Consider the following 25,188-nt stretch of genomic DNA (forward strand, 5'->3'; position numbering starts at 1 on the left):
GGTTTGGAATGTGTGCTGTGGAGGTTGCAGAGAGCCAGAGAGAGACTGATAACAATGTCTTAACGAGTTTGACAATCGTTGAATAGCTGGACCCAACATCAGCACAAAACCGTTAGTTTCGTTATTTTCGCACGTGCCACTTCTCCGGAGTTTGTTACAAAACTGGGCCTAATAAAAACCCGGCCCAAACCCAATAGTCTTGGGTTCTTCAGAAAATTGATTTATGTTTTTTCTTTATTTAAAAAAAATGAAAATAAAAGGAAAAGAATTCAAAGGCTTACTGTTCGTTTTTGCTTAGTGAATCGTTGTGTAGGTGCTCGAGATCTCTGGCTATGGCGGAAGAAGATGATTACATGGGCGACCTCTCTCAGTTCCTGACTCCAGAAGCCTCCGGCCCTCCAGGACTTCTATCCAAAAAGGTAAGGTTTTTAACTTGTAAGTTGTAAGGTTAATTTTATGTTTGGTTCCCTAGAAAATGCATCATAAGAATCATGAGACCTAGTTCTGACTCGTTTTTGTATCTTTTATTTTGTTTCTGGGTTTGTTAGTTTCTTTCTCAATTGTCATAAGGGATTTGTTTGCATCATGGAGCATGAGTTTTGTGTTTTTGAGCTAATTCTTCATTTTTGGTGACAAAAGCTCTAACCGTAATGTACCTATCTATATTTCAGATTTCTAATAGCAAAAACCAAAGTATTCAACCCTCTAAGAAAAAATCCAAAGCACTAAACTGGCAAGAACAGCGTAAACTCAATAGGGAGAGAAAGCAGCAGGAAGAGGATGAGAAAACCTTGGCCAAAATAGAGGCTGCTCCTATTCCACAATCCAACATAGGATTCAAACTTTTAAAACAAATGGGGTATACCCCAGGCTCAGCTCTTGGCAAGGAGGGATCAGGCCAGGCTGAGCCAGTGAAGATTGACATTCGGCGCTCACGGGCTGGAATTGGGCGGGAGGACCCACATAAGGAGAAGAGGAAGAGAGAAGAAATAAGGACTTGGGCGGAGAGGAGGAACGAGCAGGTTATGATGGAGGAGTTTGGGTCTAGGAAAAAGTCACAGTGGCGGAGTCGGAGAGTTGTGGTCAATTTTAAGAAGGCACAGGCGGTTTTGGATCAATTGGAGAATAAGGAAATTGTGCCGCCCGAGAAGAATGAGGAAGAAGAAGAGGAGCGTGGAGGGGAGGAAGAGGAAGAGGAAGAGGAAGAAATTACAGAAGAGGTATGTTTCTTGAATTGTTGTCCTTTTTATTTTAGTGCATAATTGGTTTAGTGAGCATCATTTTAATGTAATATGACAGAAATTTTGGATTAAATGTGTGGTTGACATGCATAATGTACAACATTAGATGGATTATGATGATTTCCATCCAAATTGGAACTGTTATTGGGTTAATTTTCAGTTAGTGCCGGCTCTCTTAAATTGGAAATTTAACTGAGAACAAGTCCCGTCATCTATGAGTTTCAATAGAATCCTAGATAATATGATAAAGCAAATGTGGCCTTTATATAATGTTGCATATTGTGGAATTTAAACCAAAGTTTTGTTGATCGTGTCATTGATCTTCCTGCCGGTAATCAAATTTTTCGTATATAGTTGGTGGTCAACAACTGGAGACTTATACCGGGCTTAGGATAAACTTTTAGGTGGTCTTTGTAATAACTAGGTTTGAAAGTTTCAGCTTTGAATAATTTAACAACCAAGAGCTAATTTAGGATATGTGAGTTGATAGTATCCAGATTATTGTAGTTCTGCTATGCTAGATACTCTTTCTTGGGTGTATCAGGAGTTGGGTCTATTTCCAGGCCTTGTAGACGATTTCCATCCCTTTCTGTTTCTTCCTTGTCCTAATGCCTTTGGATTATTACTGCTCGATGTTACTTGGGAAAGTTGAAATATTAGTTATGCCTGGAAATAACCTGTGATGATGGTTACTTTCTGCCTGCAGGATTTGCTAGAGATATTGATGAAACTGAGAGATGAGCATCGATACTGCCTCTTTTGTGGATGTCAGGTAAGCCCAGTACATGGACTTGTTAAACTCTTACAAAGATTTAGGAATTATCATTTACTTCCAAGAGGGAAATTTGAGCTAAATTGCTTGTTTTCAAATCTGAACTGCAATTACAACATTTTCGATTGTCCTGCTAAAGATTCTGCTGTTTATTTCAGTATGAATCAATGGAGGCACTATTAACCCACTGCCCTGGAGCTGATGAAGATGACCACTGATCTAAGTTCCCTAATGCTGTGGACACCCAGACCTTCTTCCTTGTTTGAACAGAGAATACTGAGAGATAATGCAACTCTTCTTTGGAGATGGATGCACTTGCTTGTTATGGAGATTTTTTTTTCATTCTTGCTGCCAATTGACGTCGTAAGTTCCTATCCTCCGATGTGCAACTCTCTGAGTAAAAAACCAGTAGGAAGGCACTGAAGTTGCTCACTCAGATATTCATTTGAAATTTGCAGCTGCTAACCCTCAGAACTATGTTGGGAAAATCCCTATAATCGAGATTGTACTAAATCACACCTCTGTGAGTTAAGTTTGAAATATCTCCCGAGTGTGTGGATCAATAACCATATGTACACAATTATAGAACTTGTGGATGACAGATTAGGCGGGGCTTTGCCCTGAAGTAAGTGTTCTTTTTTAGTTCTTTTTTGTTTTTAGGGTTCATCCCGCCTTGTAACCAAAAAAAGAACTTGTGGAATTTCCTCGGAGCAGGAGTCGTACATGTATATAGAAGCTCAGTGCTCAACAATAAACTAGTGTACTTTATTGATATTTGGAAAGGCTTGCCCAATGGTTTTGCAAATTAATCTGTGTCTATGCAATCTCTAATATTTGTTTGCCAAATTGGATTACAATTTAACTCATGAAACATTGTGGGTTTTTATCTGGACAAATTTAGGGCCCACCAGTCTAAGATTCACCTGTAATCTATGGTGTTTGAAATAAAAAATAGAAGAGAACATTTAGTGCAAACCTGGTTGAAAATTAAGCTGAACCATGAGCGAGCGCCATATTGCAAGCATCAACACCTGACGGCACTGAACCCAATTTTAGCCCAAAGTGCTTCAAAGTAATTCACAAACTAACCACCAATACTCATAGGGCAAGAACTATATAGTGAGGGCATTAGTAAGACCCTTAGATGAGACCCTATCTCTTAACTGTTAGATCAAATTAGTTAGTTTTGATTCAACGGTTAGAGATAGGACCTCATCTAAGGGCCTTCGATAATGCCCTCACTATAGAATGACTATACGCATCCAAATCGTAGCTTTATTACTAGGTAGACAGTTAAAGCCTTCGAGGCTAACCTAGATTACGATATTCGTAGTCTTAACATACAAAGCATGATCAGTTTGGGTTGCTACCCAACAAGACATAAAAACCTGCAAGAAAATTAAAGTTCCAAGTTTTTAAAGTCACACTAAGGCATCCACAAGAACTAGAGAATGAGGGACCCCTTTTAAAGTGACCAGTGCATCTGCTGGTTGGTGGAGGAGTCATAGCCCCTGGTGTGTCCAAGTTCCATGTGCTGCTGCCTCCTGTTCTGTTGAGACAGCTCAAGCACACCAGAGTACTGACTATTGAGAGGCTGTGAGATTTGACCGAGACCCAGATTGGGAAGCATCTCGTGTGAGCTGCTACCAGCCTCATTTCCCTTGAAACCCCACGAAGTGGTTGGAAAGTGATCGGAGGTCCCAGCATGAGCCATTGGTTGAGCCACAGTTACCCCTTGGGTGTTCATCCAGGTATTCAAGTAGGCATTCATCCCAACACCCGATACTCGGTTACGAGAGCCACATGGTTGATTTGACAGAAGAGAGAGAGCACAGCTTGAGTCAGCGATTCCTGTGATGCATTCTCGAGGAGGAATTCCAGGATCAGGATAACTAGTCCCGCCTGCTGAACCCTGTAGATAACGGCCGGATGTAGTAACAGAGTTGCTCTGCCATGCATGTTGAAGAAAATCGCCCGTGCCATTGGCATTTTGATTAACAGTTACTCGCTCAGTTCTTGTGGTCGCCCTTGCATCCCTGTCAGCAGGCCTTGGGTATGCAGTGAAGTCCATCAGAAAGCTTCCAACTTTGTTGCTGTTTTCTATCATTTCAAGCAAAAAACATTTTATTGACGTTTTATACGTACCATAAGAGGAAACTGAAAAAACATAAGAGAGCGCAAAAATGTATTTTAAAGGGAAATTCAACTATGATGAGGTATGTCTAACCAAAGAGAGACGAAGAAAGTCGGCCAAAACGCGTAGATACGGATCCAGGTTGTGGCTTTCTCCGGCGCTCATTATGACCAGCCAGACGTCTACGGCAACTACGTTTTCCTTGGTCAAATTCAGGAAGCTGATGAAATCTGGGAGAGGTAAGAAAATTATTTACCATTAATTTAGGGTCTGAGCTAAAGACTTGAAGAAATTTGTACCCTAACAAAAGCAAAAGCAGACATTTAATTAGTGTTTAGTTTGGCTAAGCCGAGGATCTAGATTCTTCCATAAAGAGCATACATAGGTTGTGCTTGTGACACAACTGATGTGACCTGAAATTCACTGGATGCTAGATGTTCTAGTTCAAAAAAGAAAAGCCCTCAGCAGAAAGACCAAGACCTTTAACAATACTCATAATACAAAAACACAACCATTTTTCAACCTCCAAACTCAAATACAATAAACAAATATTGATGAACAAAATAAAACATAGGAAGTATCATGAACTTAATACCCTACTCATATGCTGCTAGTTTGAGATCGCAAAGAACAAACTATTAAAGAGACGATACAATGCACAAGTTTTCTGTCACTCGACCGAGAATTGTTGAAGCAAATCTCAAAATTTTATGTCATGCCGGTATACCTCGCACTTCCTGCTGTAATTTAGAAGAATGTTGCACACTTGGTATGCAGCATGGGCACGCAAGATTCATTTTTGAAAGTAGACCTACCATCACATGAATCCAATAATAGATTGCCAATGCCGAAAAACATATCACAATTGTAATTTTATACCAAAATATCAGAACCATCATAGAGACTAGATAATCTTAAGTACCACAGGTAAATACATTTACTGCTAAATTCAAATCTTATACTCGCAAATGAAATCTGTTCAGAATGAAATGGTTCGCACAGGTTATAAAATTGATCACAAGAACTTCTACAACCTTAAGAAATTTGAGTTAAATGAAACAACCTTGGTTATCTGTTTCAACCCAAGTTGTTAGTCTATTCACTATTGCTGCAAGCGATTCACGAGTCACAATTTACAGTGTGAGAACTGTGTTGCACGTTCTCAAGCCTCAATGCAGCTCATGAAAATAATCTCACCATAACTTTAGCATACGAGCCTTGCAATTGAAGCATTGAAATGCAATGCAACACTTCCAAATGCATCATTTAAGAAAACAAGTAAAGCTGAAAAGCCTTCATCAAGGTCCAAAGCAGCTAACACTCAGAAGAACAATCACCAAGAACAAGATACATAACACAATACTCACTCACAAATAGAATTTGACAAATTGGAAAGTAGCACAGCTAGATTACAAACAAAATCAACAACCACAAGAAGCATAAGCTACAACCCCACCAAGCACCAAAGATGTTAGTTTACCAGAAAATTTATAAACTTGAAAGTCGAACAATGAAATTGAAAAAAATACCCAACAATGAAATCTAAAAACTTTATTAGAAAAAAGTCAAGTGCTTGCTGACCTGCTACATTGTTGGCAAAACCTCTGTTCAAGACCAGCAACAATGACCTTAGGGGTCTTAGAGTGCAAGCCACACACTTTGTGCCTGGAATAGTAAGCTTTGGCATCACTCAGATCTACCTGCTCACAAATGTTTATGTTTTGGGTAAGAACACTGAAATTACTGCACTGTTTCATTCAATAATGATGATTGAACATAGAGTGTGTTAGGTCAGTTGACCAGGACAGTGAGCCGGCACCCAAGTTTGAATCCCTTCTCAAGATTAGATTAATTTAGAGTAAATTATCGTTTGTATAAAAAAATAAAAAATAAAAAATTTGATGATTGATACAATTTATATACACTGCAAATAATAGATTGCTCTAGAATGAAAAACTGTTAGAAAACTAGTTTAGCCATTTTCTGGCATGACTTTTTCTAGGAGAATTAATATCCTTAAGGCTAGCTGTAATATAGTAGAGTAAGGTGTATTGTATGTTTTGTGAGCTTGGTGTCACCTGGCAGCCTTCAACCTGGCACCTGGGTGGCTGACCCGGATGAGCCAAATGCCCGGCCCTTTGCTTCTTTGGCGGGGTAGCCCCAGAAGAAGAAGAAGACCCGGCAGACCCGGATTTGTATGAAGCTCCGAGACTCGCATCCTCAAAGTAGATTTTCTGGCCAAATTTTAAGCCGTTGAGTGACTCAGTGGAGGAGTTTGGTGGGGAAGAGGAAGATGAGCTCCCTGACTCGGTCATAGAGCTCGAGCTCATTTCCATGGTTGACCTCTACAGTGCATTCATAGTATTTTTTGGGGTCATGAATGTGCCTCAATATATATATGTATGAGAGAGAGAGAGAGGGAGAGAGAGAGGTCAGTTTCTCTTTCTAAAGAAGCGGTAGTGAGAGAGTGATAAAGGTGGTGAATGTGGAGGGATAGTGAAAAGCAGGGACCTGACAATGGCCCATGCCAGCTCTGAGCCTCTCGGAGAGAGAAAGAGAGAGATTTTGTTTGTGTAATTTGTCTGAGAGAGAGAGAGGTACAAAAATAATGGAGCCAAACGCAGAACGGAGAGAGATGGATGAATGGGTAGTGTGTACTTTAATGGAGTTCTCTCTCTCAGAAGCACTCAGCTTTACAAGAAGCTCCTTTTACGGGCTTGACAATTATAACTCTCACCTGTCGTTTTTAACAAAACTTTCTTCTCCTTTCTCAAAGAATTCATATGATTCGGAATGGTGTGTAGTTCAAGTGATTAAAATCATTTATTTATATTCCGAGTTCTACATATGATTTCTCTCTCTATAAAAAGAAAAAAGAAAAAGATTTTATAAGCTTTTCTTTTTGATGAGATATTATGGATTATGGATGGGGGTGCCCATATGCATGATGCATGGGGCACATAATTTTGTGTTTAGAACATGTCAAAATGTCTAAATTGCCCCTGCTTTCTTGATTAATGTGTTTTACATTATGATTTAGTAGATTTTACCCCCACTATAACTAAGAAAATAGTTCTCTTATGCTTTCACTTCCCCTCATTTTGTCAATACCAACTCCCAAAAGAGAACTTTAATCCATCAGGGGACCATATGTTTGTAGACTATACCACTAAAAATCGCAATAATCATTAGTACAAATGATGTAATTAGTTGATTTCAACGTGGTTCACTAATGTACTCTAAAAATATATTCTCTTTTAAACTTTACTATTAATTTAATCACAAGTCAAGAAGAGTTTTACTTTTCTAACTTAGCATTAGGTACAAGTACAATAGGGTAGGTAGTTGATTGATTCGGGCAAGTTATTAGTTGGTTAATTTTAAAGAAAATAAAAGATGCACAGCAGACTCCCTAGTCTATAAATAGTGGGCAAAAACTCATGATATTATTTTGTAAAGCAGTAAAATTCATTGATATATTGGGCAAAAATTCATGATATAAAACAGAAAGAACACAACTTCAAAGGAGATTCTTGCAATACAGAAAACTAGAAAGCGTAATCAATCGCGCATAAATATTGCAAGATAATGTGTACAAAAATTAGACGACTATTTTGATTAGGAAAAACCAAACCATGTACTGCAATTGGGAGGCTTAGCAAAAATAAAATTAAGCATGTAGTTTAGTTAGGTTGAATTTTCTAATTATAGAATATTATGTTATCCAAGTTGGAAGAAAAGGGCTCTGAGGAGAATTGCCTCCCCTAACATATATGCCACAGCTGCCTGTACTTCCTGTTATAAACACTTTTTCCTTCTTCAAGGAGCTACGTATGCGTGAATATTTCATGCTGTTTCAGTTCATCCATCCATGTGGGGGCAGTGATGTAGATTATCCACTACTTTATCAAAACCTGGTTTTCATGTTTGGACTATGCACTTTTTTCCTTTTTTATTATAAATAATATCAGGAATATCCCAATACATTATTTACAAGATATATATATATATATATATATATATATATGTGTGTGCGGTGTGGAGTTTCCATTGGTGGATTACTCGAGTAAATTTCTTTGAGAGACAACTTTTTAGGAGCAAAAAATCACCAAAATCAGAAAGGTAGTCATTTTAATGTTTCTTGAAAATATTGTGTTTGTCTATTTATTTTCACTATGATTTATGAATAAAAACTTAAAAAGTAAACGGGTTGGATCATTGAAATTTAATGTAAAATAAACCCTATAAGCAGGTACGGAGCTAGGATTTTATATTTGAGGGGGCCAAAATGTTAAACACAAAAAGTAATTAGTTGTATATTTTTTTTAGCCTAATGAGTAAATTATTGCGTACAAAAGCACTAAATTGAAATGAGTGGTTTTCTTTTATAAATGTAGTATGATTTTACTATTATATTCATATTAAAATACAATTTTGACAAGTATTGATTTGTGGTGAGGTGACCATAGGCTTAAGTATAGCAATTTTTCTTTGCATTTGTTACCACATCCAATATATACATTCAAAGGGCTTAAATAAATTGGAGGGGCCAGAGCCATCCCAGGCCTTAGTACAGCTCTGCCCTTGCCTATAAGGTGGGGAAATACTTGTGTAAATATTGTGTTTGTCTATTTATTTCACCATGATCTATGAATAAAGACTTGAAAAGTAAACATGTTGGATCATTGAAATTTAATGTAAAATAAACCCTATAAGGTGGGGAAACACAGTGTAAAATAGGAATAATATTGTTTTGCTATCCTCAATCAATCACAGTATGCTATCCGTGATAACTTTTCTACGTGATAACTTGTAATTGACCAAATATAACAAAAGAATATTGTGAATTTGTTATTCCCGTTTCACACAAATTTTTATGCTAAAAGGTGAGAGCGAGGGATGATGGATATAAGGACACGCAAGGCCCTCCTTTACCCCATCTCATCACTGTTTCCTCACACAACAGGACATATCTAATAATTCAACTTTGAGATTTAATAATTCACCATGAATTATAGATGTATGTTGAAAAGCTCAAATATTATTCCAATGACAAAACAAAGGTACAAGTTACCTTAAAGAAGGGCACACCTGTCTCTCGTTTGAAGTAGTCAATCTCCTCAGCCTTGAGTGCCCCGTTAATTTACTGCTACCAAGGAAGGATTGTACTTCCAATAAGAAAACCAATGTTAAAAGAAGGGGAAAATTGTCTATATTGATTTGAAACTAGTCAATCTGCGCTCGGCTCTGAGTTGTTTGTTCCATTTCAGACTTGCTACTTATTGGAATTTGAATACTTCAGAGCTGGAGAAGGAAGTGACAGTTTTTTTTAATTTTTTTTTTAATTTTTGGTACAATAGGATGTCACATTTTTAGGGGTGTTGGCATGTGAGGCATTTGGCATTTTCTTTATTATTATTTTTTCATACCCTAAATTTCTGAACCCTAGAGAGACACATGCATGCAGGTACTGCTTCGCAAATATATTGGCAAGAATCTTACTCTGAATTTCTGAACCTTGAGGTCTCTGAATTATTTTCCATTGAAATTATTTGAAATAAGAGCTGTGTTTGGAAAAGTGGAAACTTGATGGCATTCAATAAGGGTTCCATTTCAAGGTTGGTAGCTTGGGTTTGCAGTTTTTGTTAGTTTGGTTTGGTTGGACTTGAAGCCATTATTCTCAGTAGCATTCTCCAACAAGCCAGCCTTCTCTTACCTTACCATTACAAAAAAGAGAGGAAGAAAAGGGCAAATAAAGCTATCAGAATCACTCATCAGCAAATGACCCACTTCTTTTTTAGCTGCCTGCCTGCCCTCTTTCACCTAAAAGCAGGAATAAATATTTGATTGATTTCATAAAGGGGATTAATTGTTAATGGTGTGGCAGGTGAATGTCCTGTTAGGTCAAATATGTTAATAGCAGTTGAGCAGTCAGCAGGTGAAGCATGCTTCCTCATTGGGATATCAGAAGAAAGGGGGTTGGTTGGTTTACTTGTTATAACTACTTATCTCATTTTTTTTTTCACAACTTATGAGGCATTTCTCACAAAGTGGGTATTATAATATTGTTGTTCTTTTAATCCAATGATTTGATGTGCAACATGATGCGTGAGGAAGAAAGATTGCTAAAATATATCCTCGGTGTAGGAAAGTTTTTATTTATTTATTTACTTATTCTTTTTGTCTTCCTACCACATAGGTCATATTGGGTTGGGAAAGAGTTTAGAGAAAAAGTTCGGACAAATAGCATTCTTCTTTAAAACACAACATAACTGACTAACTATTAGTTTAGTGATGCCTCTCTCAATAATTTTTTTTTACAAAGTCACAATCATAATTTCTTGTTGTTGCTAAAAGTGATATCTAAACTACTCTAAATTAATCTAATTTACAAAGAGTTATTAGGTTCGAGTCTTAGCATTCGTGTAGTATGTGTGAATTTAATATATTATTGCCCATCTCAATAGAAAAAATCCTTTTAAAAAAAAAAAAAAGAGACTTTTTATAAGCTGGATTTAAAATTCATTATTTACGTTTAGAATATAATTTTAGAAAGACAAAAGAAAAAAGATGCCATAACCACCTCCCATCCCAATCCAACCCCCCTACTCTACTCACCCTGCCTGCCGCCCCTTCCCCCTCTCTCTCTTCTCAATAAAAAATTACAAGATCTCTTCATTTGGGTCTGAAATTTGCGCGCCGGCCCGAAATAAGCGTTGGGTTCACTTTCCAAAATGGGTATTGAGCTGTGTCTTCCAAAAATGATGAATGACCCATGCTATTCAACAAAAGGGGATTAAATTAAATAAATTCACATTATTTTGATAATTGAGAAATAAGTTACCACCAATGGTGATTTAATCCAAGGATCAAATTATTTGAATTAGTTTTAGTCCAAAGTTTATAGTTTCTTAGCTGTTAAGGTATGTCATAATGACTCCTCATCGTTGGTAACTAGACTCCAAATAAATTTGATGACCATGAAAGCTGGAAAGTAAAGTCAGACTTGCTTTTGAAAATTACGGCTGGCAAATCTTTTTACCACTTGAGCATTGATGAGGGATTAGTCCAAAATCAGAAAATATCCAGGATTATCCATCATACCTGGACTGAAGAACGGACACCCAACCAACCAACCAATCAAACAGAAACTCAATACAAACAATCAGTTCAAAACTGAACAAAGATCATTGTGATAGTTGCAATTACATTGCCCACACTATATGTACCAGGGAGAAAATAAATAAGGCGTTTGATTGTCATTTTCTTGTTGATGTTCATGTTGATGATATTGATGCTGATTTTAATGAAGATGAATACTACAAACATCTGTTAAAGGAGCAGGATCTGAAAGAGCTGTTGAACCAGATGCTCGAGCACATGAAATCAAGGAAAATATCAACTCAGGGTCTGTGGTCGGCCATGGCGGAGCTGATAAAATACTATAAAAAAAGAAGTTGAGAAACTGCTGAAGCACTCTATCCTCGATCAACATCTCTTCGTCCTCCATAACGAGGGTTTAGGAGATGCTTTAAGTACAATTACATGTGACGCTTGCATGGGACCCATCACCACCATCAGTAGCAAGGCCTTTTATCGTTGTGTCCGCCAACAACAATGCCCTTTCTTTGTCCATAAAACATGTGCTGAATTACCTAGTACAACGATTCACCCGCTTCACCTACACCACTCTTCTCAAAAGAAGCTAATTCATTTGACAGAGTGTTTGTCATATGTGCGAGTGCTTGAGCCAAGGCTTCTGTTACTATTGTAACAAATGTGACTCATACCTAGACCTCCAATGCATGTCTCTTTCCGACTCTCTTTCACATGACGCTCATGAACACCCCCTCTAATTGAACTCTCCTCCAAGCGAGGGCCGGTGCGGATGATGACTTTGAATGCCATCCTCATTGCATGTTGGGGAGGTATCCGCAAGATGACGCTCATGAACACTTGGCACTCTTGTTGATAAGAGAAAGAGTGTCATTCCTTTTGATAAGAGACAGAACATTCACCGAGAAGGAAATTGTTTTGTTAGGTGAAGGTAAATAAAAATAGGAACTTTCACTTTTTTCAAAAACAAAAAAAGTAGCCAAAAAAAAGTTGCGGTTGAGTTCAAGAATCTTTGAGGGTCCTAGAAGTAATCACTGCCTCTATCAGCACACCTTCAACTATCAGCCACAACCGGTCCATATGTTTTTCTCTCTTTCTTAACTTCTCTTGGGGCCTGCGTTGTTAAATCTTTGTGAGAGAGAGAGAGAGAGAGAGAGAGAGCATTCTTCCTTGTCAGTTGTGTGGTAAACCTTGAGAAGGATTGATGTTTGGATGTTCCATAAGATATAACATACTAAACAACTGAAAAATCACAAGTGATGTGCATCATAGCATCCATAGAGTTATTCTTTTTGGATTTTTTTTTTTTCTGTCTTTAATTTAGCAGACTTTTGCAAACATTTCTGTTCACCCTTAATTATATCATATACCATCCTTAAAATCCTGATTAGATGCTTCTCAGCCAATGAATTTAGGCCTGGGCACGGTTCGGGTCGGGTCAAATTTTGGCCGACCCGCAAGCCAAACCGAAGGAAGCTCGGTTCTCGGGTCGAGTCGGGCCTAGGGTGAAATCCGAAAATGAGCCGAACCGAAAATGGGCTCGGTTCTCGGGTCGATTCTGAATTCTCTCGGTTTGGGCTTGAGCCCATTTTTACAATTTTCCAAAAGCCCAAATCTTATTTATTTTCGGCCAAAAAAAGCCCAAATAATATTTTTTTAGCAAAACAAAGCCCAAATCCGATTTCCTTTCAGCCAAAACCCTTTTTTTGTTGTCAAATTGCCAAAACCTATTAAAGCATTCTCATGCCCACTGTTAGATAAATAACCATGCCCACCACATAATTTCCGACATTCTTCAATGGCATCCTGTCAAAAAAAGAAATTATGAGAGAGAGAGAGAGAGAGAGAGAGAGAGTTTCTGTCAATGGGACGTGAAGTATATGTTTGCTGTTACCCAAAAGCTTTATGGGCCTAAAAAAGAAAGCTAAAACATAGAAGAATAAAGAGCAGCAATAAATTATCCTACAGCAGTTGCAGAAGTAGTCAGTGACTTCAGACCCGCAGTGCATGCATGAGCTTCAGGCAATGTGGAGAAATCATTTGCTTGCAACTTTTGTGTTACATCCGTATATAGCCATTTCAACCACTCACCAACAAATCTGAAAGCATATGCGGAAGCCAGCAAAGGGAAGAGCCTACTTTGCTGAGTCTTGTAATCGATCACCTGGAACAAAACACGAACCAAAATACAACACATCTTCAGGACAAAATCATGCAGAGGATAACAAACTTTATGAGGCAATGTTCCATCAGATACCTGTGTCTCAACACCACCATTTTCTGAACCAAACTGTCGACGAACAGCACTATACCTAGTGGCAATACATACTGCCTGTGATAGAGCAGTGGAAGCATCAGCGACAATTGTTTGCCGCACAAAAACCATTGTTCCATAAAGTAGCTGTCAGGGAACATTGGATTGGACATATTTTCCTTCTCTTGTAACTTGTGCGACCCTGGCACATTTGAGAAGAACATGAGAATAGCCATCCTTTCTACCTCTTTGAATAAGAAATATGGGCACTCAAGCACAACAATCCTATCTATCATCAAGTACAATGCATACAAAGTGGATACCTCATCAACATTTGATCCCTTGGTATGCGGACATTATCAAATCTCAGGACACCATTGTCCATGGAGTTGTATGCTCCATTTCCAAATTTCATGCCGATATCACCAACTGTTATGCCTGGAAGAGGTAAGTGATCATCCAAGTTCCGAAGTTGGACAATGAAACCTAAAACAAGAGAATTGGTTCTATAATTAAAATCAATAGACCATTCACTTCACGATAGAAGTTCCAAACAATGTTACACTTGGTCGTTACCATTTACTCCATGGTCTTTTCCATCAGTAATAAGACGGGCAAAAGCAACAGTATGTGTAGCAGCTTTTCCCAAACCACCAGGCCACCACTATTCACAACCAATAAGGAAGGAAAATAAGTGCCTAAACTAGATATTTCAATCAACGAAAAATATAACCACCACATTATGGTTGAAAATATCTAGATCAAAATGACACTAAGCACAATTCCCATCACAAGCTTGTTATCATAGATACTAAAATTTCACTCAAAAGAAAAAAAATCAGAAGAAAACAAAAAAGCAACATTATTAAAATTACTCACTTTGCTTGAAGTGAGTGGAGGACTATTAAGAACAAACTCGTCAGTCTTTGGATCAAAAGTTGCAGTGGTCTCAAGCCCTTGAACATTGGAGCCATGACCAAGTTCAGTCTGTGCATAGCAACCAATAATTTGCATCTTATATGCCAACGGCAACCATTTCTTTTGCTGCTCCTCACACTACTACAAAAAAGCAAAAAGACGACGGTAAATCACCGTCGTGTATTCAGTTTTTCAGCGGTCGTGGAATCCACCGTCATCTTTTCCCTAATAAACCACGACGCTAAATCACCGTCGTTGTTAAAATATACAACGTCATCAACAAATAAAAAACGACGTCTTTGTACTGCAAAAAGATCGAAAAAAGCAGTCGGGGATGAGAATATACGACCAACTCTCTAAACAAACCGTCGTTAAAAAGGAAAAATATGACACATATTAACAGAACAAGGCCGCAAAATAGACATACAACGACGAAAATTAAAATAATACGCCGTTAAATATCATTTTCACGACAACAAAAAATATGACGTCTTTAAGGACATTAGAAGACGACGTTATTGATTCATACTACGTCGCCTAGATAAAAACAGCCGTCGTATAATACATTTTCCACTTCGATTTTTCTATAAAAGATGACGTGGAAATAGTTGTCGGTGTCATTATTTACGACGTATGTATTTATATAATAGACGTTGAAAAAACAAACAACGTCGGTTACTAATATATGAGAGTCGTATTACAAAATTTGTACGTCCTATTTTCAGAAACAAACAACGACGATAAATATTAGGCGTTGTTAAATAAAACAACGTCGAAAAAAAATAAAAACAGACGTGTTTAGTCTGCATAAGTTTTAAAAAATAGTCGAGGATGAGAATAGACGACCAACACAAACAAATCACCGTCGTTAAAAAGGAAAAATATGACAAATATTAGAAGAACAAGGCCGCAAGATAGACATACAACGACGATAACTAAAACACTACGCCGTTAAATATAATTTTCACGACAAGAAAAAATATGACATCTTTAAATACATGAGAAGACGACGTTATTGAAAACTACTACGTCTCTTATTTACAAACGACCGTCGTGAAATAAGTTTTCCACTTCGATTTTTCTAAAAAAGATGACGTGGATATAGTTGTCAGTGTCATTATTTACGACGTATGTATTTATGTAGTTGACGTTGAAATGCGAAACAACGTCGGTGGAATTTATATAGTCGACGTTGTATTTATATGTATTCATTACTCACGACGTACTTATTAATGTAGACGACGTTGAACTTCTAAACAACGTCATTATTTACGACGCATTTATTAAACCACGTCGGTTCCAAATTAATGTTCAGATAATTTATCTCATTTTTTAGACGTCGGTATTATGGGATTGGAGTCGTGTTATTTTGGATTACATGGCGGTTCTTAATCCTTCCCCGACGTGATATCCTGGATAATTGCTTCACAATAGCGTCGTGGTTCTTCATTGTTACGTTGCTTTAAGACGTCGGTAAATATGCTGAATAAATGGTTAACCATAACGTCGTGTTTTATTTGAACAGACGTTGTTTTTTATGCAGAATATAATGATGTAATCTGGATCCAGTATTTTTTGCACTGATTGTTTTGTGGCCAAAACCTGTATAATGAAAGTGAAGAAATCAAATTACAATATATTATAAAATGAATGTCATACACTGCCAATTACATAAGCATCATTCAATCCATATATCTTCACACCCATCTCGAATATTTTGACCACCTAACTCACCCACCAGTTCATCAAATGTGTCAACATTTGGCATCCCTCTAGTAAATGGCTCACACTCAATTATCACATCACCTAAGACTTCATCACCAATAACATCATTATATTCTCTATTAGGCATTGATAAAACTACCGACCAACCACGATGCATCGGGTCGTCAACAAAAAATATTTGTTTGACTTGAGAAGCCAAAACAAATTGGTCATTCCTATGTCCAATTTTACTCAAATCTACAAGGGTAAATCCAAGTTCGTCGACTACAAGACCAGAACTATCTATCCAATCACACCTAAAGACTGGGATTGTAAACTTTTGGTAGTCAAGGTCCCAAATTTCTTGAATGACACCATAGAAACCCATATTTGAGAGAATTGGGTTTTTATCCTTGGCACTAACAACTTGCATGGTTTGTGCAAGTAAATAAACTCCACTATTTTGAGTTGTCCGCACATCATCTTGTGCCTTGATATTGAATTTAATACCTTTAATAAGATAGCTCCTATATAATGGCACTGCCATGTTTGGACCAGCTGCTAGCCACCTTAAATTTTCTGATACGCCATGATTGTCTTCCTCAAGTTCACTTTGAACCTGCAAATTAATCAAATCTTAATTCAATCTAACATAGAAATAAGAAGAAAATTAAAAGAGAAATATGTTATTCAACAACATATACCTTGAAGCGTAGCCATTGAATGAAAGTGCTATTGTGCTTATCCTGCAGCCACTTTGTTCTCTTTCTAAATTTTGGATAAGCAGTCTTGATGTGGATCATATGTTGCCTACATGACACGAAAAATTCAAGCATTACGGTCCCAAATATATAAGATAAACATAAGAAATAATTTAAAATGGAAACTTAAAGAATAAAACTCATACGTACTCGATATAAGGTAGGACTTCCTCCGTATTCTCCAAGACATATAGATGTGCTTGATTCAACAGGTCCTGATCAACTACGCTCACTGTGCAACCTGATAATGGCTTTGAAACTCCCATCTTTTGGCTTGAAGGCACTCCAACTGTACTAACATCAGATAAATGCTGAGTACAAAACTCTACCGCTTCTTCAGCTATATACCGCTCAGCAATGCAACCTTCGGGACGAGTACGATTCTGAACATACCCCTTCAGCACTTTCATATATCTTTCAAGCGGATACATCCACCTAAAATATACTGGCCCACATAGACGAACTTCTCTGACAAGATGTACTACTAGATGAACCATGATATCAAAGAATGAAGGGGGAAAGTACTTCTCAAGCAAACACAGAGTAACTACTACATCTTCTTCCAACTTATCTAGCTTGGAAACATCAACAGTCTTTGCACATATAGCATTGAAGAAGAAGCACAAACGAGTTATTGCATACCTTGCAGGCTTCTCCAAAACAGAACGAATTGCCACAGGGAGCAATTGTTGCATTAAGGTATGACAATCATGTGATTTAAGGCCAAGAAGTCTTGAATCTTGTAAAGATACAAGATTTTTAATATTTGAAGAATAACCTTCAGGGACCTTCATACCATAGAAAGAATTACAAACCTCTCTCTTCTCTGCTCTTGACAAATTCCAAGGCCCAGGAGGCAAACGAGTACGTCTTTCTCCATACTTGGGTTGCAAATCAGTTTTGACCCCCATGTTCAATAAATCTAATCGAGCAGCAATCCCATCTTTATTTTTTCCAGGGATCTCCAGCAATGTACCAATGATACTATCGCAAACATTCTTCTCAATGTGCATAACATCTAGGGCATGCCTCACAGGAAGGTATTTCCAATACTCGAGATCAAAGAATATTGATTTCTTCTTCCAACAAACTCTGTCACCATTTTCAACCATATGCAGCACTTCTTCTCCGGTTAATGGCTCGGGAGGTATGCCATATTCAGGTTTCCCATTAAAAGCTGCACGTTGCCTCCTATATGGATGATTGATTGGTAACCATTTTCTATGCCCAATGTAACAAATTTTGTGGCCATTTTTCAACCTGTGACTAGGTGTATCATCGCCGCATATTGGACAAGCTTTATATCCTTTAACAACACAACCAGATAAGTTTCCATAGGCGGGGAAATCATTAATTGTCCACATTAATGCAGCTCTGAGTGTAAAGTATTCTCCATTATGTGCATCATACACTCCTCTAATCCCAACCCACAAAGATTTTAAATCATCAATCAAAGGCTCCAAGTAGACGTCTATATCATTTCCGGGTTGTTTAGGACCGGAAATCAATAAGGTTAACATCATGAACTTTCGTTTCATGCACAACCATGGAGGAGATTATATGTAACTAAGATAACCGGCCAACAACTATATCTGCTACTTAGAGAACTGTGGGGATTGAATCCATCAGATGAAAGAGCCAATCTCAAGTTTCTCGGCTCATTACCAAACTCAGGCCATTTATCATCAAGAAGTTTCCAAGACGGGGAATCCGCCGGATGAGACATCTGACCGTCAATTGATTTTCTAGCAGCATGCCAAGTCAAACTCTTAGCTGTCTCATGTGATTGAAACATCCTTTTAAACCTTGGAATTGGAGGAAAATACCACACCACCTTCGCTGGCACACCCTCTTTCAAGATTGAATCTTTGCCTTCCTTCCACCTTGAGATACCACAAGTAGGACAATTAGTTGAATCCTCATACTCCTTCCTATACAAGATGCAATCATTGGGGCATGCGTGCATTTTCTCATAACTCAGCCCCAATGCACACAAAGTCTTTTTAGCCTCATACATAGAGGTTGGTATTGTATTTCCTTCTGGAAGCAAATCGCCTTGAAGTATCAATAATTCTGTAAAACAGACATCACTCATCCCATGTTTTGCCTTCAAATTATACAACTTCACTAATGCCGATAACTTCGTGTACTTTCTACAACCAGGGTACACTGGTTGATCTCCATCCCCAATCACATTGGCAAACTCATACGGATCGGAACCAAAATCACCAAAATCATTATCATCCATATCAATTTCTTCAGACACAAAACTGTACCTACTATGGCCATCATCTTCTTCAACATTTCTACTAGCATTAGTAGTTGCTTCCCAAGGTTCTCCGTGAAATGTCCAATTCTTATAGCTTTGGTCAATTCCATTAAAGTATACGTGATCCCTTATAATTCCAACCCCAAACAACTTCAAATTAACACATTTAACACATGGACAACGGATATGTGTTGTAGTTAGAAGATTTTCTACAGCAAAGTTCAAAAATGCTTCCACCCCAAATTCATATGCCTTCGATCTTCTATCCGAGTGCATCCATGACTTATCCATCTCCGACACTATAACCTATTATCTATAATAAAGTGAAAATACAGGCAATGACCATCACTATAGCAGATTATACAAAGATTTAATAGCAAGTAATACACAACAGAGACGACGGGTTTTAAACAAAAACAGACGTATTTGGCATATATAGACGACGGATTTTCAACAGACGTCGTCTATTATAAGTAATACAAACGACGGTTTATGAAAAAACCGTCGTGTATAAGTAATACAACGACGGTAGTTTAAAAAACCGTCGTGTAATCGTCGTCGTATGCCTTAAAATTCGTCGTGTCTCAGTTTATTTTCAAGAACACAAAACCCATTAAGAACACAACATATATATGAAACCAAGCAAGAAAACCAACATATACATGAAACCAAGCAAGAAACCAACATATACATGAAACCAAGCATGAAAACAATAAATCCATTCCCAATTTAACCTAACATAGGGTGATTAAAAGATCCGACAAAATTAAATCCATTCCCAATTCAACATAACAGATAATGTAATCCATGAACCCATTAAACAGAAAATCCATGAACCCATACCTATAAGCACATTATTAACTGATCGCAAAGCATACAACCTAATATCATTCAATGAATTTACAAGGGGAAGTTAGGGTTTGTACTTACAGGTTGGACGAGCTCACAGATTCGACGGAGCCTGGAGAGTGCAACTTTTAATTAGAGCAGAAGTGAGAGAGCGAAATGTTATGTCGCGCGAAATCTGAAAATTTTAGTTTTCAGGGTTCGAAGTATAAGAATAAGAGCCATATCTAAAAAATTTAGGTCGCGCGCAAATTTTTAGAGAGCGCGCGTTTTAAAACGTCGCAAGAAAAACCAAGGCGAAAGTTCTACAAGGACCGACGTAATTTTAATATTCCGCGACGGAAACTTCATTTTTCGGATTAAGAACGTAAGGCCGTTCATTTTGAAGCTTCATTTTTCGGATTAATTTTAAATTTATTTTGAATATTTTTATATAACGACGACTGAAAAACCATGTAGGGGTTAAGAAATTAAAGACGTTGTAAATTATATAAACCGACTTACATATTAAAATGACGTCGTTTAAAGCCTAAACCATGTCGTATATTTTACTTCACGACGTAAAATATGTATTCCACAACCCAACCACCGTCGTTAAAAATTAATAACCTAAACCCATAAAACTAAATTATACAATTTAAAAAATTCAGTTTATAAAAGGTTTTATGGTTTTACAGACTAACATATAACCTAGACTACCCAAAAATTATACTTTAAAAATAAACCCCAATAAATAGAAACCCTAATCTCTAAACCCTAGACTCGAAACCCTAAACAATAAAACTCGAAGAGATTTTATGACTCATCAAAAGAATTTTGTTTTGGAAGCACTTTTTTAAACTTTTGTTATTCAAAATGAATTTTTTCAAGGTTTAGGGGGAAAATATATCAATGATTTCATAGGAGTTGACCTTGCATTTTTCTGATTTATTTTAAATTTATTTTGAATATTTTGATATAAAAATAATAAAATATTCTTATCAAAACAACAAACCACGTCGGTGTTAATAAATTGTAGACGTTGTAAATTATAATAGACGACTAACATATTAAAATTACGTCGTTTAAAGTAGAAACCATGTCGGATATTTTACTTAACGACGTAAAATATTTATTCCACGACCCAAACACCGTCGTTAAAAATTAATATCCTAAACCCTTAAAACTAAATTATAAAATTAAAAAAATTAAGTTTATAAAAGGTTTTATGGTTTTAAAGTCTAACATATACCCTAGACTACCCAAAAATTATACTTTAAAAATAAACCACAATAAATAACAACCCTAATCTCTAAACCCTAGACCCTAAACCCTAAACCATAAAACTAGAAGTGTTTTTATCACTCATCAAAACAATTTGGTTTTGGATGGTCATTTTAAATTTTTGTTATTCAAAATGAATTTTTTCAAGGTTTATGTGGAAGAAAATATATCAATGACTTCATAGGAGTTGACTTTTCATTTTCTGATTTATTTATATTTATTTTGAATATTTTGATATAAAAATAATAAAATATTCTTATCACAACAACAAACCACGTCGGTTTTAATAAATTGTAGACGTTGTAAATTGTAATAGACTACTAAGTCGTTAGAATGACGTCGTTAAAATGAGAAACCATGGCGGCTATTTAAATATACGACGTAAAATATATATTCCACGACTTAACCGCTGTAGTTACAAAGTACTACTCTGAACCCTTAAGAAATTGAAGATGTTGTAAACTATAAACGACTCAATTGTTCAAAGAACGTCATCTAACAATCCTTTTACATCGTATTTGTTTAAAACATAACAACAAAATACGACGGTTTTTTACTTTATTAGGTCGTTGGAAAAGTATTACACGTCGTTTACGCAATTTGTATGTTTGTTTTTTTTTTTAATTTAGGAAAACCTCAACAAATTTTTACATTACATATTATAGAGAAAATTTGTACATTATACATAAATATCAAGTGTTCAATAATTGCCCTGTTTAATAATTTGGAAAACAAACTCTGCCCATTCATTCCGGACTTCATCAATGGCTTCTTGAGGGTATGAAGCTTCCTGGTTTCCCTTGGCATACTGCATAAACAATGACTATTAGGGTTTATCAATAAAAAGAAATTCAATCACAGACGACGATATTTTTCATAACCGACGTAGTATATATATTCAACGACGGTAATTTTACATGGCCGTCGTTGATAATACAAAAAACGACGTGAAATGTATGAAGGTAATTTCTTCTTACCTTATTCTCAAACCCCAAGGAAGGATCCATGATGATGTCCCTCATGAAGCGCATAACGTAATACCCGCATTCGACACTGCTGGGTTGCTTTGGTGTACCTGAGAGAGTTTTCCAAATTACATTTTTACGTCCAGTTCGGGCTATGTGGGTATTATATATTTTTATGGCACTGTTCACGATGTTTGTCGCCTCCTCGTCGACCACACGTTGACCTGGCAGAGGATCCAGAAAATAGACGGTCTCCTTCTTTGCTCTTACAATCAGCAAGATCCAATGACGGCTGCACAAAATTAATATAAAAACGACGTATTATAGTAGTTCACACGACGATATAAAGTAGAAAACGACGACATTATATATTTATCACGACGATAAATAAATACCGACGTGGTTAGTAGTTTCAAACGACTCAATAAAATAAAACACCGACGTGGTTAGTTTATACGCTATCATTTATTGAAAATCATAAAAACAAAATCCTAAGGAGACTAACCCTGGATTGTAAGGCATCATGAAAATCTATTCACCGTCTGTCTTCTGAAGTCGAGCTGCTACAAGTCGTGATCTGTCAGCTATTGTGCTAGAGTTGGCACTAACTGTAGCAGGGTCGATAAAGCCAACCATGCTGCACATATTTGCTTGTTTCAAAACATCGTGTAAGTACCTAAATACAAAAAATAATATAAACAAGTCAGCACAAAAAAAAATACGACGGTTATGTATAACAAAACGACGTATTATAATATTTCACACGACGTACTGAAATAGATGAGGGCGTTATAATATATTTATCGCGACGGTACACACTAACGACGTGGTTAGTTAGTTAAGACGACGAAATATAAACCAACGACGTATTATTTTAGAATTACGAACCTCATATATATAGCCACCACAGTAGCTCCAATTTCTTCCATGCCTGCAAATTGTGTAATATCTTCAGGCAGGAGGAAGGTATCGCGTTCCCGACCAAACACCTCCTTATCAATTGTAAATTGCAGGGTCTTATCCTCAGGCACGAGTGTCGTTTCCACATAGCGACAAAGGGTTTTTAAAGAAGATGGCGCCTCCATATTTGAATAATCACCAACTTCAATAACCTGTTTAAAGAAATAAAAAAGATGACGTGGTAATTCAATAAAGACGACGGTTTAAGGAAAAACACGTCGTCTGAAAAGAATATAAACGACAGTGAAAAACCGTCGTAATGAATATTTTATTACATCTTAAAAAAATACCGCCGTCTACGTTTTAAACAAACGACGGTTTAAAGAAAAATAACGACGTCTGAAATTTTGAAAAACAAATAAAAAAGGCAAAATTATGTGAACATACCTTGTCGTCATGCTTTTCTTCATCTTTTTTCTCCTTTTCTTCTTTCTTCTCTTCATCTCTTTTTTCTTCTTCCTTCTCTTCTTCTTGCTGATGTTCCCCATTTTTGGCATTATCATCCTCATAATGGAGGGATTTCACCTCACCTCCAGAGCAGCTAGCTTTGTCAGACATAGGATTTTTGGGGCTTTGGTTAATTCTTTGTTTAAGCATGCCTGGATCAAAATTAGGAATTAATTGGGAAAGCTGACTAAGGAAATGCTCCCTCTCAGCCTCTACCAATTGTTTTGTTCTAGCCTCCATCCTTAAGGCCTCTTCTTTTGCCTTAGCCTCCATCTTGTTAGTCTCTTCTTGAAGGAGAACTCTTAAACTCTCCTTCAAACGGTCGTCAAAGCTAACCCTCTGTGGTTTGGGTAAATTGAAATACTGCCTTGGGGAAATCCCGGCACCTACTCCTCTCAATCTGCCAGGATGCTCGGGGCCCAAAGCCATGGTCAGCACATCTTTGCTGCCATCTACTCTGACTTTGAGACTTGTTTCTGCAATTCATCCTAAAACAAAGATATACAAAAACCACGACAGTTATTTATGTACAAACGACGTATTATATAATTTCACACGACGCAAAAACATATAAACCGACGTTATTATAACTTATCACGACGGTAGTTATAGCACCGACGTCTTATGCTATAATTACTAAAAACATAGTGATTCCTATTTAGACCTTTAACGACGTTATTTAAAAAGTTTCGACGTGGTAATATAATTCACACGACGCGAAAATGAACCACCGACGTCTTATGCTATAATTACAGAAAACAGAGTGATTCCTATTTAGACCTTTAACGACGTGTTTTAAAAAGTTTCGGCGTGGTAATATCATTCACACGACGAAAAAATATAACATAAGACGTAATAAGAATTTTTGACAGTTTAATAAAAATTTAAAAAAGAGTGAGTAGGCTTACAATTAATTTTGCTTTTTCTGCCACCTTTGGATTGGGGATGTTACCATGTTTGTCCTGTCTAGCTCTCTTCCATAAGGTAGATCGATCAATTTCTACCCCGGGCATGGTTTCCTCCAATTGATCCTCCAATCCAGCATATCCTTTTCGAGACAATCGATGATTGTACTCGAGTTTCTCTCTAATCTGTGCATGTTGAGAATGCACAGACTCAAAATCTTTGGAAAGCCTTGAAGCTACAAAGGCATCCCATTGTGCTTTCTCTATGAATTTTTAAGTTTCCGGGGGATGGCTTAATTTCTCCTTGTCATTGGTGTATGGAAGGATATAATGCCTCGTTAGTGTAGACTTGAAATCCTTCCATTTCTTGGCAGCTGAAGTTAAAACAGATTTCTTGCCCCCCTTGACCTACGACAAAAGCCATGTCAACTGCTTCCCATATCTGCTCCTTAACATCCTTGGGGATTTGGGACCATTTCTTGTCCACAAGGGGAACTCCGGAGCGTGCCAAGACACCAATGTACGACTGCATTTCACTATGTGCTTGGCCAATACCTTTCCCCTTTTTATTGTACTCAACAATTGGCCTCAGTTTCTGAAGCTTTCTCTTCACAACACGAGGCATTGTGCTCA

The 25,188-nt window shown here is 37.1% G+C and overlaps 2 protein-coding genes and 1 pseudogene across 2 annotated transcripts; 1 reads left to right on the top strand and 2 right to left on the bottom strand.

The window, feature by feature from the left end:
* Positions 1-275: 275 nt before the first annotated feature.
* LOC117634491 (G patch domain-containing protein 11-like) lies at positions 276-2,659 on the top strand. The gene is made up of 4 exons (XM_034368625.1): positions 276-419; positions 672-1,220; positions 1,948-2,013; positions 2,172-2,659. Exons 1-4 carry the CDS (start codon positions 333-335, stop codon positions 2,229-2,231), a joined length of 762 nt encoding a protein of 253 aa, XP_034224516.1. The 5' UTR covers positions 276-332; the 3' UTR covers positions 2,232-2,659.
* A 609-nt stretch (positions 2,660-3,268) lies between these two features.
* LOC117636146 (squamosa promoter-binding-like protein 9) lies at positions 3,269-6,865 on the bottom strand. Its single transcript, XM_034370625.1, has 4 exons — positions 6,226-6,865; positions 5,729-5,847; positions 4,241-4,377; positions 3,269-4,113 (listed from the first exon to the last, which is right to left on the bottom strand). The coding sequence occupies exons 1-4, from the start codon at positions 6,481-6,483 to the stop codon at positions 3,479-3,481; spliced, it is 1,149 nt and encodes a 382-aa protein (XP_034226516.1). The 5' UTR covers positions 6,484-6,865; the 3' UTR covers positions 3,269-3,478.
* Positions 6,866-11,450: 4,585 nt separating this feature from the next.
* LOC117635339 lies at positions 11,451-25,087 on the bottom strand (annotated as a pseudogene).
* Positions 25,088-25,188: the final 101 nt, after the last annotated feature.

Source organism: Prunus dulcis, chromosome 7, assembly GCF_902201215.1.
Source record: "Prunus dulcis chromosome 7, ALMONDv2, whole genome shotgun sequence".
Lineage (NCBI taxonomy): Eukaryota > Viridiplantae > Streptophyta > Magnoliopsida > Rosales > Rosaceae > Prunus > Prunus dulcis.

Coding starts and splice junctions, on each gene's coding strand:
- LOC117634491 (XM_034368625.1), top strand. CDS start 333: ATGGCGGAAGAAGATGATTACATGGGCGACCTCTCTCAGTTCCTGACT. Junction 420..671: donor CAGGACTTCTATCCAAAAAG/GTAAGGTTTTTA, acceptor TCTATATTTCAG/ATTTCTAATAGCAAAAACCA. Junction 2,014..2,171: donor GCCTCTTTTGTGGATGTCAG/GTAAGCCCAGTA, acceptor TGTTTATTTCAG/TATGAATCAATGGAGGCACT.
- LOC117636146 (XM_034370625.1), bottom strand. CDS start 6,483: ATGGAAATGAGCTCGAGCTCTATGACCGAGTCAGGGAGCTCATCTTCC. Junction 5,848..6,225: donor GCCAGGTTGAAGGCTGCCAG/GTGACACCAAGC, acceptor ATTTGTGAGCAG/GTAGATCTGAGTGATGCCAA. Junction 4,378..5,728: donor TTTTGCCAACAATGTAGCAG/GTCAGCAAGCAC, acceptor TACCTCTCCCAG/ATTTCATCAGCTTCCTGAAT.